Genomic DNA, 13,677 nt, shown 5'->3' on the forward strand with positions numbered 1-13,677 from the left:
TGCAGATGTGCTTTTACTTTGTGCAGAAAGGAAATGATTGGATGACAAAAAGTTTCAATATGTAAACACCCTTCTAAGCGTGCAGTCAGGCTTTTAGCAGTGGATCCTGTTGGTAAAAGACTCACAGTATGATTTCATAACAGTTTCATGTTTTCTTTTATTGTATATAAATGTGTGAAATTCGTCATGAAACATATTTCTGAAAAATACTAATCCCATGACTCACGCTCTTCTTTAGGCTAATGACGTTCGCTCAAAAATACAGCATGATCTCCTGTTAGCCCAGAATAGGTTTAAAAACATGGAGCTGGCTGCTAAAAAAGAGAAGATATCAGCAGACCAAGAGCTACTGGCACTGAAGAATACTCTGGCAAAAAAACTGTGAGTATCCACTGAAACACACTAGAAACACATTAGAATAGATCTTCAATTAAGTCTTCATTTCAAAGTCACTTTTATTCTTGTAGTTTTAACCTTTTTCATAGAATGTAATTATCTTTCTATGATTTTATTATTATTTTTTTAATGTTTATTATGGGCGTCTGTCTGAGAAGTTGAGAATACTTTATGGGATACCCCAGGGTTCTGTTTGGTCCTAAATGTTTTCTCCCAGGGCTATTTGCTGATGATACCAAACTTTCCAGCTAAATATTTAAATGACTATAAATAATATATAAATATTTAAAAAATATCTTCGATTTGAGGCTAAAAGATCTTCATCTTTGTTTTGTACATACATAAATTCTTTTCATGGGAAAATAATATTGATGTCCTGATACACTAAAATAATTATATAATACTTATACACATATATAGAATCATATATAACTGATTTCTTTGAATGAGGGCATATTCCTAGACAAAATAGTGTTTTATTTTTTTTCCAGGGAAAGTTTAAATCAGTTGAAGATGATGGATGATGGTCTACATGATGAAATAAAGGATGCTGAAAAGACCATTGCTCTTGCAGAAGAGAAGTGTGCACTTATAGCTCAGTGTATCCCTGAGATGATGGAGCTAGAGAAAACTGAAACCGACACAGTAAGTCACACAGTCCATATTTATACTAATTATTAGCACTTAGGAGTAATGATATTAATGTTTTTCCCCCTGTTCTTTGTTGAACCTTTTTTATAGATTGCACAGTTAAATGTTCAAATTGAGGGTGAAATACATACGAATAAGAAGTTACAAGAAAAACTAATTTCCCTGCAAGAAGATATTGCGAAAACTGTAAGTAGAACCACAAAAATGTTACAAAGTCACGAATACTCTGCAGATCTCCTCATCATTTAAGAGGCCCTATTGCTACCCATGTTTGTCACAATGGCTCACTTGGTAAGACTGTATGCAGTGTTAGCCACAGAATTATCTGCGTTGTCCCCAAACCCTAGCATAAAAAATGAATCTAAAAACTGAAATCAGTGAAAGTGGAAGAAAATGGACAGTGCAAAGTTTATAGTCTAAGAAGTTTGAAATCGGTTAAAATTCTGAGTTCCCCAAGCTTTTGAGGCTCTACTAGTAAGGAAGGTGCATGATTTTCCTTTTTACAGTATAAGCTAATATCACCAAACCTAAAAAAAGCCACCAGCTCCTTTATAGCCATTCCTATAGAAGTTATGTGCATGTTTTTCCATAAATGTAATTATCCTTCAGAGTCAATGAGCAATGACTGTTACAGAGTGATACGTCTTATATATTCCCAGTAGAAAAGCAGGAAAAGCAGTTTCCTTTAACACATTCAGACAAACTCTTCCAGAATCTTTGTCGCTTTGTACTCTGCCATTAAAAATGAGTAGTGTGCTCCTTTTTTTCTCTGCAATTGAAACAAATATCAAGAACATTTCACTTAAAACCATGAGTATAAAATAAGTTTGCGTTAACACTGGTCCATGAAGTTCGTCTTTCCATGTTATCCACAGAAACTGAATGGGGAAGCAGAAGTCTCCCGCATAGAAGAACAACTTGAATCAAAACGCAAAACTTTTGCAGCTCTCCGTAAAGAAAACATGCAGTATGAACAGAGTGTGGAAAACTACAAGACAAAAATTTTGGAGAGGTACCATGGAAAAGCCAGAACATGCATCACCTTTTCATAAATATCATTACTGTGTACAGTAGTCCTTGTGTGTGTATGACGTTACTTCACTGGGTGATTTTTGTTAGCGAGAAAGCAGTGAAGCAGATGTGTGAGGAGAGGAAACAGATGCTCCAGAAAATCAGTGACAATGACGAGAAGTGGGAAAGGGCCGAGGAAGAAGTGACCCAAGTTGTATCCCGGCACAGTGTCATTCAGGCTGAGCTTGAAGAACAAGAGCAGCTAACCTTCGCAGAGAAAGAGAGGGCCAGGGTCAGTGGCAACATATGTATAATGCTCATGGGTTACAGTGTAAAATGTGAGACCACATCCTCTTTGTATGCTCTTTCTGTGCTCTACAGACAGAGATTGAAAACCTGAGGAAAGACCTGACAGGTCAGAGGACTACCCTGGAACAACTTAAGGTATATTTATGAGGTGTTTCAGAAGTAAAGTTTAGTCAGTTTGATCGACTTTGTGCATTCCCATTTCCTGGTGTTGTTTACACCTGTTGAGGTCAGTGTGATGACATTCTGGCTTTCATGTTTCTATTCCATCAGACTCAGTGTGCAGATCTCGATGAGCAACTTAAACAACAGCAAAGGAAATCAATGCTGACGAATCAGCAACTTCAGAAAGAATTTGAAGATGCATCCTCAGTGACAAAAGCCCTGGAGACAAAAATGGAGGTAGCAGAATAACTTTATAATAGTTGAGGAACATTTCAAAAGTTTAAGCAGGTACATTTGTAACTATTCTTTTTTTAAAATAGGAAATTAAAAAAATGATAGACAATTTGGAAAGGATTTCATGTGAACACAGGAAGACATTAATCAACCTTAAGAATGAGAAAGACCTCCAATGCGATCATCTGAAAGCTGCTCAGGTAAGAAGGACAAAGGTGCATGATGCAGGTTGCTAAGTCAGGTTTACTCTGTAAAGCTCATTGAGGCCAAAGCTAGTCATGGCTATGTATCAAAACAATCTCTTTCTTTCAACAAAATAGGGTTTAGACTTTTGTAAATTCATGCACCTCTTTGTTTACAGGATTTACACAGCGCTGCTATACAGAAATATGATGACACTGTGGGAAGGATCAGTAACCTTATGAATAAAAGTGAGGAATACCGGGATGCTTCAGATAAAATGGAAAAAATAGCTGAAAACATCCCAGAAGTCATAGCAGAACTTCAGTAAGTTGTGCTAGGTGTAATAGCTTAGAGTGAGGAAAGGAAGAAAAAAGGCTAATATACAACCTCCTTAGTACTTTGACTTAAATGCTCAAAAATTGTGCCACCTTTAAAAAAAAAAACATAATTATTGCAATTATTTAGCTTTATGTGATTTGATGTGTTTGATTTCTCCTTCCAGGAGTGTTTTTGATGTGCTGGAGTTCAGAAACAAATCAGCTGCTCTCATTATGAGCACCTTGCAGTTTGATATTAATAACTGCCAACAACGAACACAGCGATCCATGCAGACACACACCGCTCATGTTACAGCAAGAAAAAAGCAAATGGAAGACACCAAGGTAAAAAAAAGAAAAAGAAAAAAGAAAAATGTTTTTCTCAATAACTCTCTGTTAATACATGACTTTTGTGTCAAATACTGTGAAATCAGAGACAAGCTGTAGAAAACATCTCATTGCTTATTTGTTTATGGATTAGTGTCAGCACATTGCTTGTCACAATACTTCCCTTAAGATACAGAGAAAAGAGCTGTGTGCAATTAAAATTACAAGCCACGGTCAATCTCGTTTAAGTGCTTTTTCCGCAAATGACAACTCACTGTTGTTATAGTCTTTTGTCTGGACGAATTTGATGATGCATGTCGTGGTGAGATGCGGTGTTCTTTTTTTGTTACCTGTAGGCCAACATTTTCAAGAGCAGTTTGAATGTAAGCCCGCAGTTCACTACATCAAATAAGCATATAATCTGGACCTTGCTATATTTATGTCTGAAAATAAAATGTGACTCTGCTGTGCACAAAATGGCAAGCATTTGAACACTCCTTTGTAAGAGAAACCCCTATTTATTGTAAGGTTTTCATCTGCAGGATTATCAGCCCCAGCCAGAGCCTCTTTGCTGATGGGGGTTTCACATGGCTTATCTAATGTGAAATCGCCATGTGGTATATAGTTTCATTAAACGGTGATCAAGAATGCATTAGTTCAAAACAAGAAAAGGCAATGGAGCTTAAGCCGCCATGCATCCAAGTGCAGCAACTTTAAAGAAGTTGTTGGCGTGAGACAATTTAAGAATTAGAAGTCTTCCTCATAGACACAACTCCCATTAGCCAGATAAAAGTTAGTCATGCAAAAAAGGGTTTAGTCTTTTTCACTTGACAAAATAAGATGATATAACAACAATACTTCTCACTAAATAAAAAGATCAGAGACAAGACTGAGGTTCTAAGGAAATTGGTCACTAATCATTGGGACCAATATGAAACATGCATAATGTGTACAGTGGCAAAACATCACGGGGCGCGTGTGCATTCAGAAATCACAGTGCATGAAGCAGAATGATAGAAACCTTTATAAATGAGATTTTATTTAAAAATATGTGACCCCATCTCCCCCCTGTTCTTCAGAAACCGATGCAGGTTAGTATAACTAAAAGCTGCTGGAAGCATATGTGGTTGTTTTTCAGTATGTGGTTGTTGCACACGCAGGGTACATCAAGCTGAAATAGGTTAACTGGTTAGAAATCTGTGGTGATCTCTATTCAAAGCACACTGCACACACATGGAAGGCACCTATTTTTTTGATTTGATCAGGGCTTGTCGTCTGTCGAGGATAAAGTAAACAATGCAAACTGCCGACGCTATCAGTTTCTTATGGGCAATGAAGTGTAATTTGTTCCATTTACACTTCACAACAGCATCAGATGGGCTTTGTCAGTGCTGCATGGAGTAATTAAACCTGAAATCAATAGCAGGCATTTGTCATGTTTACAGCCCCTCTTTCTGCTGGGTTAAACTCATCACTTTAGTGCTGTTCTGTTTTACTGCAGAGACACACTTCATTATGTCTGCAGGTAGAGTTGAGATATTCACACCCTTATCCAGTACTCAGGAAACATTGTTCAAATGAAAAAGGGACATGCAGAGAGACGCATCCTCACTGTGATTTATTTGCTTGATTTCCCAGAAAAGCGTACGGCGCTGTATGGCCACTGTTTATGTCGCCTTATTTAACAACACAATTACAAACTGCCTATCGTACTATATACACACACACACGAAGCAGGTCAGTGGTGCAGCTTCTAAATGGTCAGCAGGGGCTTACTGTACAGCACTCAAAGTGCTCTATATTATATCTTGCTTCACTATATTTATATATAATCTTTTTTTCTGTAGAGCTGTGAGAGTCTCTTAAACAAGAATCAGTGTAATTATTCAGTATCTATTTTGTATATGTAATGATGCTGCCAGTTCTCCTACAAGCAATCTGATGAACTAGCCCTACCGATACTTTGCATTTTTGTAAATTACTGTCAACAGTTGGAGGTGAAACACCATATTGGTGTCGGTGTTGATACCACCCTTATGAGTCAGTATAAGTATCACCCACTATGTAACTGCTAAAGTTTTATTGGTTAGTTTCACTATAATCTGTGGTTAAGTTGTTACATCAAAATAATTCCTGACTCCCACTGGAGTAAGGTATGCAGACTTAAGAAAACAAACAAACAAAGAAACTAGTATTGGGCAAGTATCCAATACTGACACACTTAATCTGAATCAATGTTTTAGATGGCAAAATGTTGACGATGTAGTGCAGGTATGTCACAGTAGTTATAATACTGGTCTGCAGTATACTGTATGCTAATTTTGGGTGATTTTACATAGTTACTGTAAACACTTAATATTTGATCCTAAACTTATTTGCTCATGCTCTTTCAGGAAGCACTTAAAATTGCGCTAAAGGAAAACAAACAGCTGGCAAGCCGGTATGAAGACCTTAGGAAGATTCTCATGGAGGCCAAACAGGAGTCTGTGTCTGCACTGAGTGAGAAAAACAGCGCACATAAATCTTTTCATTACTCCACACAGGTACATTTTATATAACCTTGCTATCTGTTCCCCTCCTTCTTCTGTTATTGTTGTTTCATGACCTAAGACCTTTGCCTTATGTTCCTTCATGTTTTATTTGGTGGTATTCTACTTTGCACCAGACACCACTTCTTTGCATATAGGCAGTCATTTTAAGGTTTTAGTTTGGCAACCAGTAAGGAGGTTACTGCAGCAGTCTAATAATGAGATAACTCGAGTGGAGGAGGATGATGGATGTGACATAATGTAATGATAGTTTTTCCAGCAAGGGGAGTAAAGCAAGAGGTTGATGGTACATGTAAATACTATAACTTCAACATTTCCCTGATTATAGTTTTGTAAGGTGGCCAGAGGTGAAAAATCTTATCATCGTCGTGTTACAAATTTGCCCTGCTCACCGCAGTAATTGGTGAAGGATCAGCAGCAAACACGGGTCAGGATCAGACAGTGCTAAAATAGCACTGGAGGTCTGACTAGTTGAGGGAGACAACTCAGCAGCATTTTACTGTTTAATCTTTATAGATTTTGACACTATTTAACTAGAATAGAATTACACATGACAAGCATAACACCAGGGAGAAGCCACACTGTTCCTGCAATGAAAAATACATATTATTTGTTCCAAAAATGACTAATACCTTTACTTGAGCAATTCCTCATCTAACTGCATGAATGTTATCAAGTGAAAAATGCATGCAAAAATAAAATCCTGTGGACAGGATTTTCCACGCTCATGATCAAAGCCTGATTTTCTTTTACTCCGGATTCAGCCTTCACCATTTTTGTTTGTTTCAACTCCACACTTGTACAACAGCAGCCTCTCGGCTAGTGTTTTATGGCTAAATTTAGTTGTTTTTCTTTGTTATTATTTTGGTATAACAAGCTCATAATCAGCAATGTTTCTGAAATGTAGATGTCGGCCTAACACATTTAATCATTTAATCTGATTTATACAGACACATTCAAATGCATTTCCTTCCTGTTTTAAATTTCCAATTATCTGTATAATGCTTGCATATTGTGTCCCAGTTAGTACATATGTTACACAATGTGAGTGCTCTTAATTGATTCGTTTATAACTGGAGGCAACAAGGTAAATGCATTTAACATTGTCAGGATCATTTGAGAGATCAGTACATTAGTGCAAGTGAGTGAGATGCCAGTCATTTGTGTTTTTCAGAGTCCATAATCTCTTTTATTAAATTTAATTGATGGGCACAATGAAACTCATCTCTAAGGTATCACTGAAATATAGTTAGGTATGGAAACTGTGGGCAGTGACACGGTTTTCATCATTTTCAAACCCTAACCCTAAGCATAAATACTACTTTAACTGTCATGGAGGAATTTATATACAAAGTTTCACCTTTCAGTACTTTTAAAGTAATTGAATAGATGTGCAATATTCTTTGGTTATTTCTTCACAAATTAAGCAGATAAAGGTTTTGGGTAGCCTGTGAAGCAACAATAGGTAGTCAAAGGTCTCTTTGTCTCTGAGTACAAGTAAAACAGCCCACTCTTAGGTTGCAAAATAAATTGATCACAGTGTTACTGAGAACACTGAGATTGGCCAGATAAACTGGTTTGGTAAATTCTGAGGAAAAGAAAATACCGTTTAGGAAAAAACGAACGAAGAAAAACAACAGAAGAACATTCATCAGGAGGTAGTTATATAGTTTTCCAAGTCTACCATAAAGAGAAGGGCAAGGGCAAATAAAGACTGTTCACCACAAGGTGAAAGCTATTAATCAGCCTCAAGAATACAAAAGGCTATATTATACTTAGCCAAAATAAATAAATAAAAGCCAGAGCAGTTCTGCAGCAACATTCACTGGACAGATGAAACCAAGATTAACCTGTACCAGAATATTGTAATGGAACGCTTGGGATAGTTTGTGATCCAGTCATAAAATATCACCTGTAAAACACACTGGAGGCAGTGTGACATATGTGCATGCACGATTTCCAGTAGCACTGGGTCACCAGTGTTTGCTGATGACGTCACTGAAACTAAAAGTATCTGGATTCATTCTAAAGTGGACAGAGCTAAATCCCCCTCAGATTTAGCCAAGTACTGCAGAGCTGGCTTTACAGTGCTTCACAGTAGAGACAGACAGTGATCCAAAGTATACTAAGAAAGCAGCCCAGCAGCTTCTGAAGGTAACTCACTTGACCTCTACTTTGTGGAGCTGCATGTTACTCCCTGAAAACAAAGTAAAAATTTGAAGCCTGGCAAAAAAAAAAAAAAAAAGAAAGAAAAGAAAAAAGTCAGAGTTCAGGCAGTTAATTCATACCAAAGGAGATAAATGTTATTAACAATTATTGAAACCAAAATGTATTTATGTTGATTTGTTAAATTGCAATTAGCCCTTAAAATATGGGACTATATATATATATAAAAGGACATTTCTCAGCCTTTAAGGTAGAACTTGAACCTTGAAGTAAAGCTTAGAGTCTGTGTTTTATTGAGTCATTTTTAGTCTACTGCGGTGGTGTATTTGGGCAAAATAGTGAAAATTGTGCCACTATCCAAACATTTTGGGATCTAGCAGTATAATGCTGACAGCAGGCATCACTTGAAGTAGTTCAAGTGGCAAACCTAAAACAATCTTCACTTGGTGTTCAGGACAGCTGCTACATAGCAGAACATGTCTTAATATGCTGAGATATGCGGACAAATATAAAAGATTACCGCTAATATGAAGTTATTCCCCACGACATTGTCCATCCAAAGCCATACATGTAAAAACAGCTAAAACAAAGAAAGTTAAAGTGCAAAATATTGTAATTTTTCACTTTCCCCCCTCCGCAGTCACATGGTAAAATGCAGGTTTATAATCATTATTAAGCTCATAAGCTGCTTTTTACTATATTTCATTGGACAAAGCACTTAGTGTTAATCTTATTTCTGTATATAGAGTGAATTGGTAACAACTACCTGCCTTTAATAGTAGTCAGCAGTGGAATATAAGTTACTATTCCATTTTATTTTACTTATATATATATATATATATACATACCTAATAATTTATAGTAGTTTAATACTACAGGGCCATTACCTAGATGAGCACTTTGTCCTAAGAGTTAGACCTGGCCTTTGTTTGTAATGAATTATGGATTGAATTTTTTTTTCTTAACTAAATGATCACCGTTCTTTTAGCGTAATGTTGATTCTTTCTTTTTTTATTATTGAATTAATAATATAACAATAATAAAAGAGTCTGTATTCATTAAATTTATTGCCATTGTCAATCAAGACAGGTTAAAGCCTAAATTGGAGAAATTATTAGGCATATAAACGTGTAACTTTCTGAGCTAAATAATCATATTGCTTTAACACCAGTACAGATGCAAAAATATTCTAGATTTTAACTATTACAGTCAGTCTCACAACACAAAATAAAGCACATATGTGGTATGAAAAGTGAATTATATTTATTAACTGACTAATGAAGACTCATTTAATTAATCTAATATTAGAGTTGGTAGTTTTTCTTTTAAAGACAGAAATTTCGTCATGTCAAATGTATTTACATCAGAATGCTCATGAAAAAGTGTAAAGACATTCAAGTATTCCTAATTTGCAGTTGTATATTAAAAGATACATGATTAATTAACATCTTATAGCATGTCCCAGCATCTCTGTTATCAATATCCTTTTGAATCTACTGTACAAGTAAGCACAGCGTTGTTTATGTAGAGGCTTTCAGCTCCTGGGTTTTAACAGGGTACACCATAAAGAGCATTCTTGTTATTGTCTTTTCTTCAGGAGCTGATGACTGAGCTAATTCGCTTTAGTTTTCAATGCACTGGGGAACACATTGCCAAGCAATGATAAGCTTTGTAGGAAGAGTAGAGAGATGGAGGGGGAAGAAAAGCAATGGCATCTATCAGAATTTAAACCTCTTTGCTTGAAACTGTGTTCAAATAATAAAGCAAGCAGCATGTCTTTCCAAGAGACTAGGAATAATTTCTGGTTTCAGTGGGGGGTTCATGACTCTGTGTGTATGTGTAAAATATGTCTTGAGGGGATTGGTATAAAGTTAAACTGGGTGAAGTAGAAATATTTTACTCATCAGCTTTGCAGTCACAGAGTTTGCCTCGGCTAGAACAAAACTGCTGAAGCATTTAGAGAAAATTAACCCCCCATCCTGGCAGCCAGATGTGACTGGATTCTGATGAGTGCACACGAGTGGGCAGAGAAACCAAGAGACTGTGAAATTCCTGTCAGGCCCGTGTACTGCAGAATGGGCTATTGACTGCTTTCTCTATTCCCCTCCATCATTCTTCTTGAACACTGCCATTAATTTCCTCTCCTGCCTTACCAATTCCTTTTCTCTGCCTTCTCTCCCCCTAGCTCTCTTTGTTGCAGAAGAGGATGCACAAAGCTTTGGTGAAATACTTCAAACAACGCAGCCTCTACAGCCAGGCTGAACTGGACCGGTGCCAGGCTCTTTCTCAAGAGACCGACTGGAAAATAAAAACAGCCCAGGTATTTGTACATATACATGTAAAACAGGCTGGAAAACTGCACCGACTGTCACCATTCATTTAAATGGCAAATCCTTTTATTCAACTTTCATCCCGGTCTAGGTATTCTACCGGATGGCAGCATATTCTTTTGCATACTACAGTAACTCCATGTTATGCTTGGCATTGTTTGAGCCTCATCCGGCTAATCAGTTGCCTTGTGTCTTCTTTGACAAGCAAGAGCAGCCAGGCAAACATCCACCAAGGCTTTGTGCGTCACTGCTATGGCGGAGTTTAAGACACCACTCTTACAATGCAGTCTGTACATTTACTTATCAGATCACAGACTGATGTGATGGATGATGTGCGTGTGCTACGGTGCCTTCTGGGTGACCCTGTGTCTAAGGCTAGCTCTGCCTCTCTTTTTTGTCTGTATACATGTGTTGTCACATTGCATTAAGATTCGAGCCCGTTTTTGTTTTTTCTTTCTTTTTCTTTTTTTACACTTTGCATCTAATTCAGAGTTCATTACAACACATGGAAGATGTCCATGCCTTACAGCTTTTTTGTGAATAGTATAACCTTCTGTCTGTCTCGCCGAAGAGTTGGAGCATATTCTGCAAGGTTGAAAAGTAAGGATCTTCAATTAGAGGATAATCGGTGTCTAATCTGTGCTGTGATGTGCGATGAGGTCAAAGCGGACAGAGGGACAGTGATGAATCTTTATGAAATGTCCTGTCCAGTATTACTGCAGAGCCAGGTGGCATGCAACCATAGTATGAACTACTTCCACTTTTTCACTTCCTTTTTACTTAGGCAGTAGGATATCCTAAATCCCTCGACAGCCATATTTGGCAGTTGCAAGCTGTTGTTTTTGTGTAAAATTCTTATTTTGTTTTTGTCGCTTAATTTGATCCAACAACAAATTTAGCAGATACGCTGCAGGCAAAATACGCTCTGATTTTGATTGGAGGCTTTCCAGGAGGATACCTAGTAAAGTGCTATCAGGTGGTTTCCTTCTCAGTTTCTCCTCCTCTGACTGCTTGGCATATATTTTTTTTCTTCTTTTCGATGGGTTCTGGTCCAGACATTACTGGAAGCAGCCATGTCTCAGCGGCCCAGCCTCAAAAGGCCCCAGCAGATCACAGCTCAAGGCAGGGAGGAATGGGGCACAGGGGGAGGAGCTATCAGAGAGCTGCAGAGTGTGAAGGACAAAAGAGCTGGTGTATTCAAGCGCACCACACCGTCACCCGTCACAGCTCAGCACAGGGTCCATCAGAGCAGGCAGCACTCACTTTAAACAGGCTCCTGATGAAGAGTCCAGATCAGGCTCTATCCTCCAAAAAGTACACATGGAACAAAAAAACAAAATAAAGCCCTTTTGAGCTCAACTTTAAATGCCTTATGAGATTACGAGCAGGCATAATCACTTCACCTATCCAAATATTAAAACCTTCACAATTCCTATAACACAATTAGTATTTCTGACAGGGTCAAAGTTTATCAATATCAACTGGCAGTTTAATAGAAATAAAGGAATCAATAAAACTGACATTGGTTGTAACTGCAGTGAAACCAGGCTGAATCCTGATGAGGCCTGTGCTAATCCATCATGTCCACTTAACCCCACGAGCAGAACATAAGAGAGGTCAGGTTAACGCTTTCACAGTTATAGTGCTGGAATAAGAAGCCAAATGGCAGTTTGTTCAAAAGTAGCTCGAGGGAAGGGAGGCCAAGGAACCCTAGGGTGGGTGTGTAGGAGTGGGTGGGGGAGGGGGGTGTTGTAGGAGTAGGGAGGGTGGGGTGGCGGGCTGTCATCCTGTTACACTCCTGCCAGAACTGGCAGTTCAGCTTTGTGTTCTGCGAGTTTACACTGGGGATGGCATAATTGACAATGGCTAACAGCGGAGAGCAGTGCAGAGCCTTGTTGAATGGCCAGTAATGATTGGAGCAGACGCCCACTGCCCCAGTCCCAGGGGACAGTAATCCAAGATCCTGTTTCTGATATAATTGTTAGTCAGAGAATTTCTGCATGGCTAGGCTGGTTCAGATTCCCAAGCTGGTTGACAGTGCCAGGCAGTTTAATAGAAAAACTGGATGCTGAGGTTTTTAAAACAGAAGAGCACTGAACCTGGACGCGGTTCACCAGGAGCCTCTTGTTCTCCTTCCTGACGAAAAATAAGAACAAGACGGTAACTTTACTCTCGCAGCTGCAGACACGTCAACTGTGTGCGCAGGAGACACATGAAACGAAGATGCTTTATTGGTGCCTTTCTACAAAAGCAGCATTTTCCTAATTAGCCTGTTTTCATTTATTCTGTTTGTGCCTTATTTCAACAGGAGGAGATGTCAGAGGAAAGCGAACTTATCTCAGCCTTCCTACAATCCTTGACAGATGACTCTACTACTGCTGATGATGCTACGGGGTGAACAAACAAGCCAATCCAGATGCCGCTGGATCCAATGAGTAGATGCCTTCAGTTCAAATAGCAGTGTAATTGGACATTCACCTGTACCAGACAACTTACTTACCCTAGCACGCTTCACTATTCCCCCCTCTTTACTTGCAGCAAATCCATAACAATGAAACAGGTGACTTTCATGCTGCTGTCAGGACTGATCTAATTTTAGCTGGGTGAATGATTGCAATTGGCTTTGCCTCATCAGATAATTAATCTATGTCACCATTAATTGGAAAAGAGAATAATTACAGGCAGTGTTGACAGAAATTCTACGCTTCTCCAGATCCCAAGATCTAATTACAACTAGTGAAACCCCATGACCTTAACTAGCACTTAGTACACCTTGGCCACCTTGACCATGCCCATGCGAAGCCCGTCGTCTCTCCAAAGAATCTATTTTTTGTTATTGCAGCCCACACTCTTCTGCTCTCTTCACTCACTGAAAGCTGTCTCCCTCAATCACTTTTCAATATTCAATCTTAATTTTGTGGAAGTTTAGCATTTTCAATGAGCTGGAGATGAATGATTAATGAATAAATTTAAATGCTTCATTTTGTCCATGGATCATTAGTTAAGTCCTTTGTGGGAAGGACCTGAGAAAGGAGTGAAAAT

The 13,677-nt window shown here is 38.3% G+C and overlaps 1 protein-coding gene across 4 annotated transcripts in view; it reads left to right on the forward strand.

Annotated features, from left to right (window-relative positions):
* ccdc178 (coiled-coil domain containing 178) overlaps positions 1–13,616 on the forward strand; it is a 32,048-nt gene extending 18,432 nt beyond the window's left edge. For 3 of the 4 annotated variants that reach the window (XM_086270649.1, XM_086270652.1, XM_086270651.1), the window contains 13 exons: positions 239–381; positions 888–1,041; positions 1,138–1,233; positions 1,923–2,059; positions 2,167–2,350; positions 2,440–2,502; positions 2,638–2,766; positions 2,850–2,963; positions 3,125–3,270; positions 3,449–3,608; positions 5,984–6,133; positions 10,491–10,625; positions 11,691–11,959. In XM_086270649.1, the coding sequence (XP_086126775.1) occupies positions 239–381; positions 888–1,041; positions 1,138–1,233; positions 1,923–2,059; positions 2,167–2,350; positions 2,440–2,502; positions 2,638–2,766; positions 2,850–2,963; positions 3,125–3,270; positions 3,449–3,608; positions 5,984–6,133; positions 10,491–10,625; positions 11,691–11,903 (1,824 nt within the window). In that variant the 3' untranslated portion in view covers positions 11,904–11,959. Of the gene's footprint in view, positions 1–238; positions 382–887; positions 1,042–1,137; positions 1,234–1,922; positions 2,060–2,166; positions 2,351–2,439; positions 2,503–2,637; positions 2,767–2,849; positions 2,964–3,124; positions 3,271–3,448; positions 3,609–5,983; positions 6,134–10,490; positions 10,626–11,690; positions 11,960–12,943 lie in introns of those variants that run through there. The other variant, XM_086270650.1, reaches the window with a different exon arrangement.
* The last annotated feature ends 61 nt before the right edge of the window (positions 13,617–13,677 follow it).

This window comes from Aulonocara sp. 'chitande type north' Nkhata Bay, linkage group LG18 (genome assembly GCF_057382095.1).
Source record: "Aulonocara sp. 'chitande type north' Nkhata Bay isolate Kocher_YH1m ecotype deep benthic linkage group LG18, A_spYH_male_GT1.1, whole genome shotgun sequence".
NCBI lineage: Eukaryota > Metazoa > Chordata > Actinopteri > Cichliformes > Cichlidae > Aulonocara > Aulonocara sp. 'chitande type north' Nkhata Bay.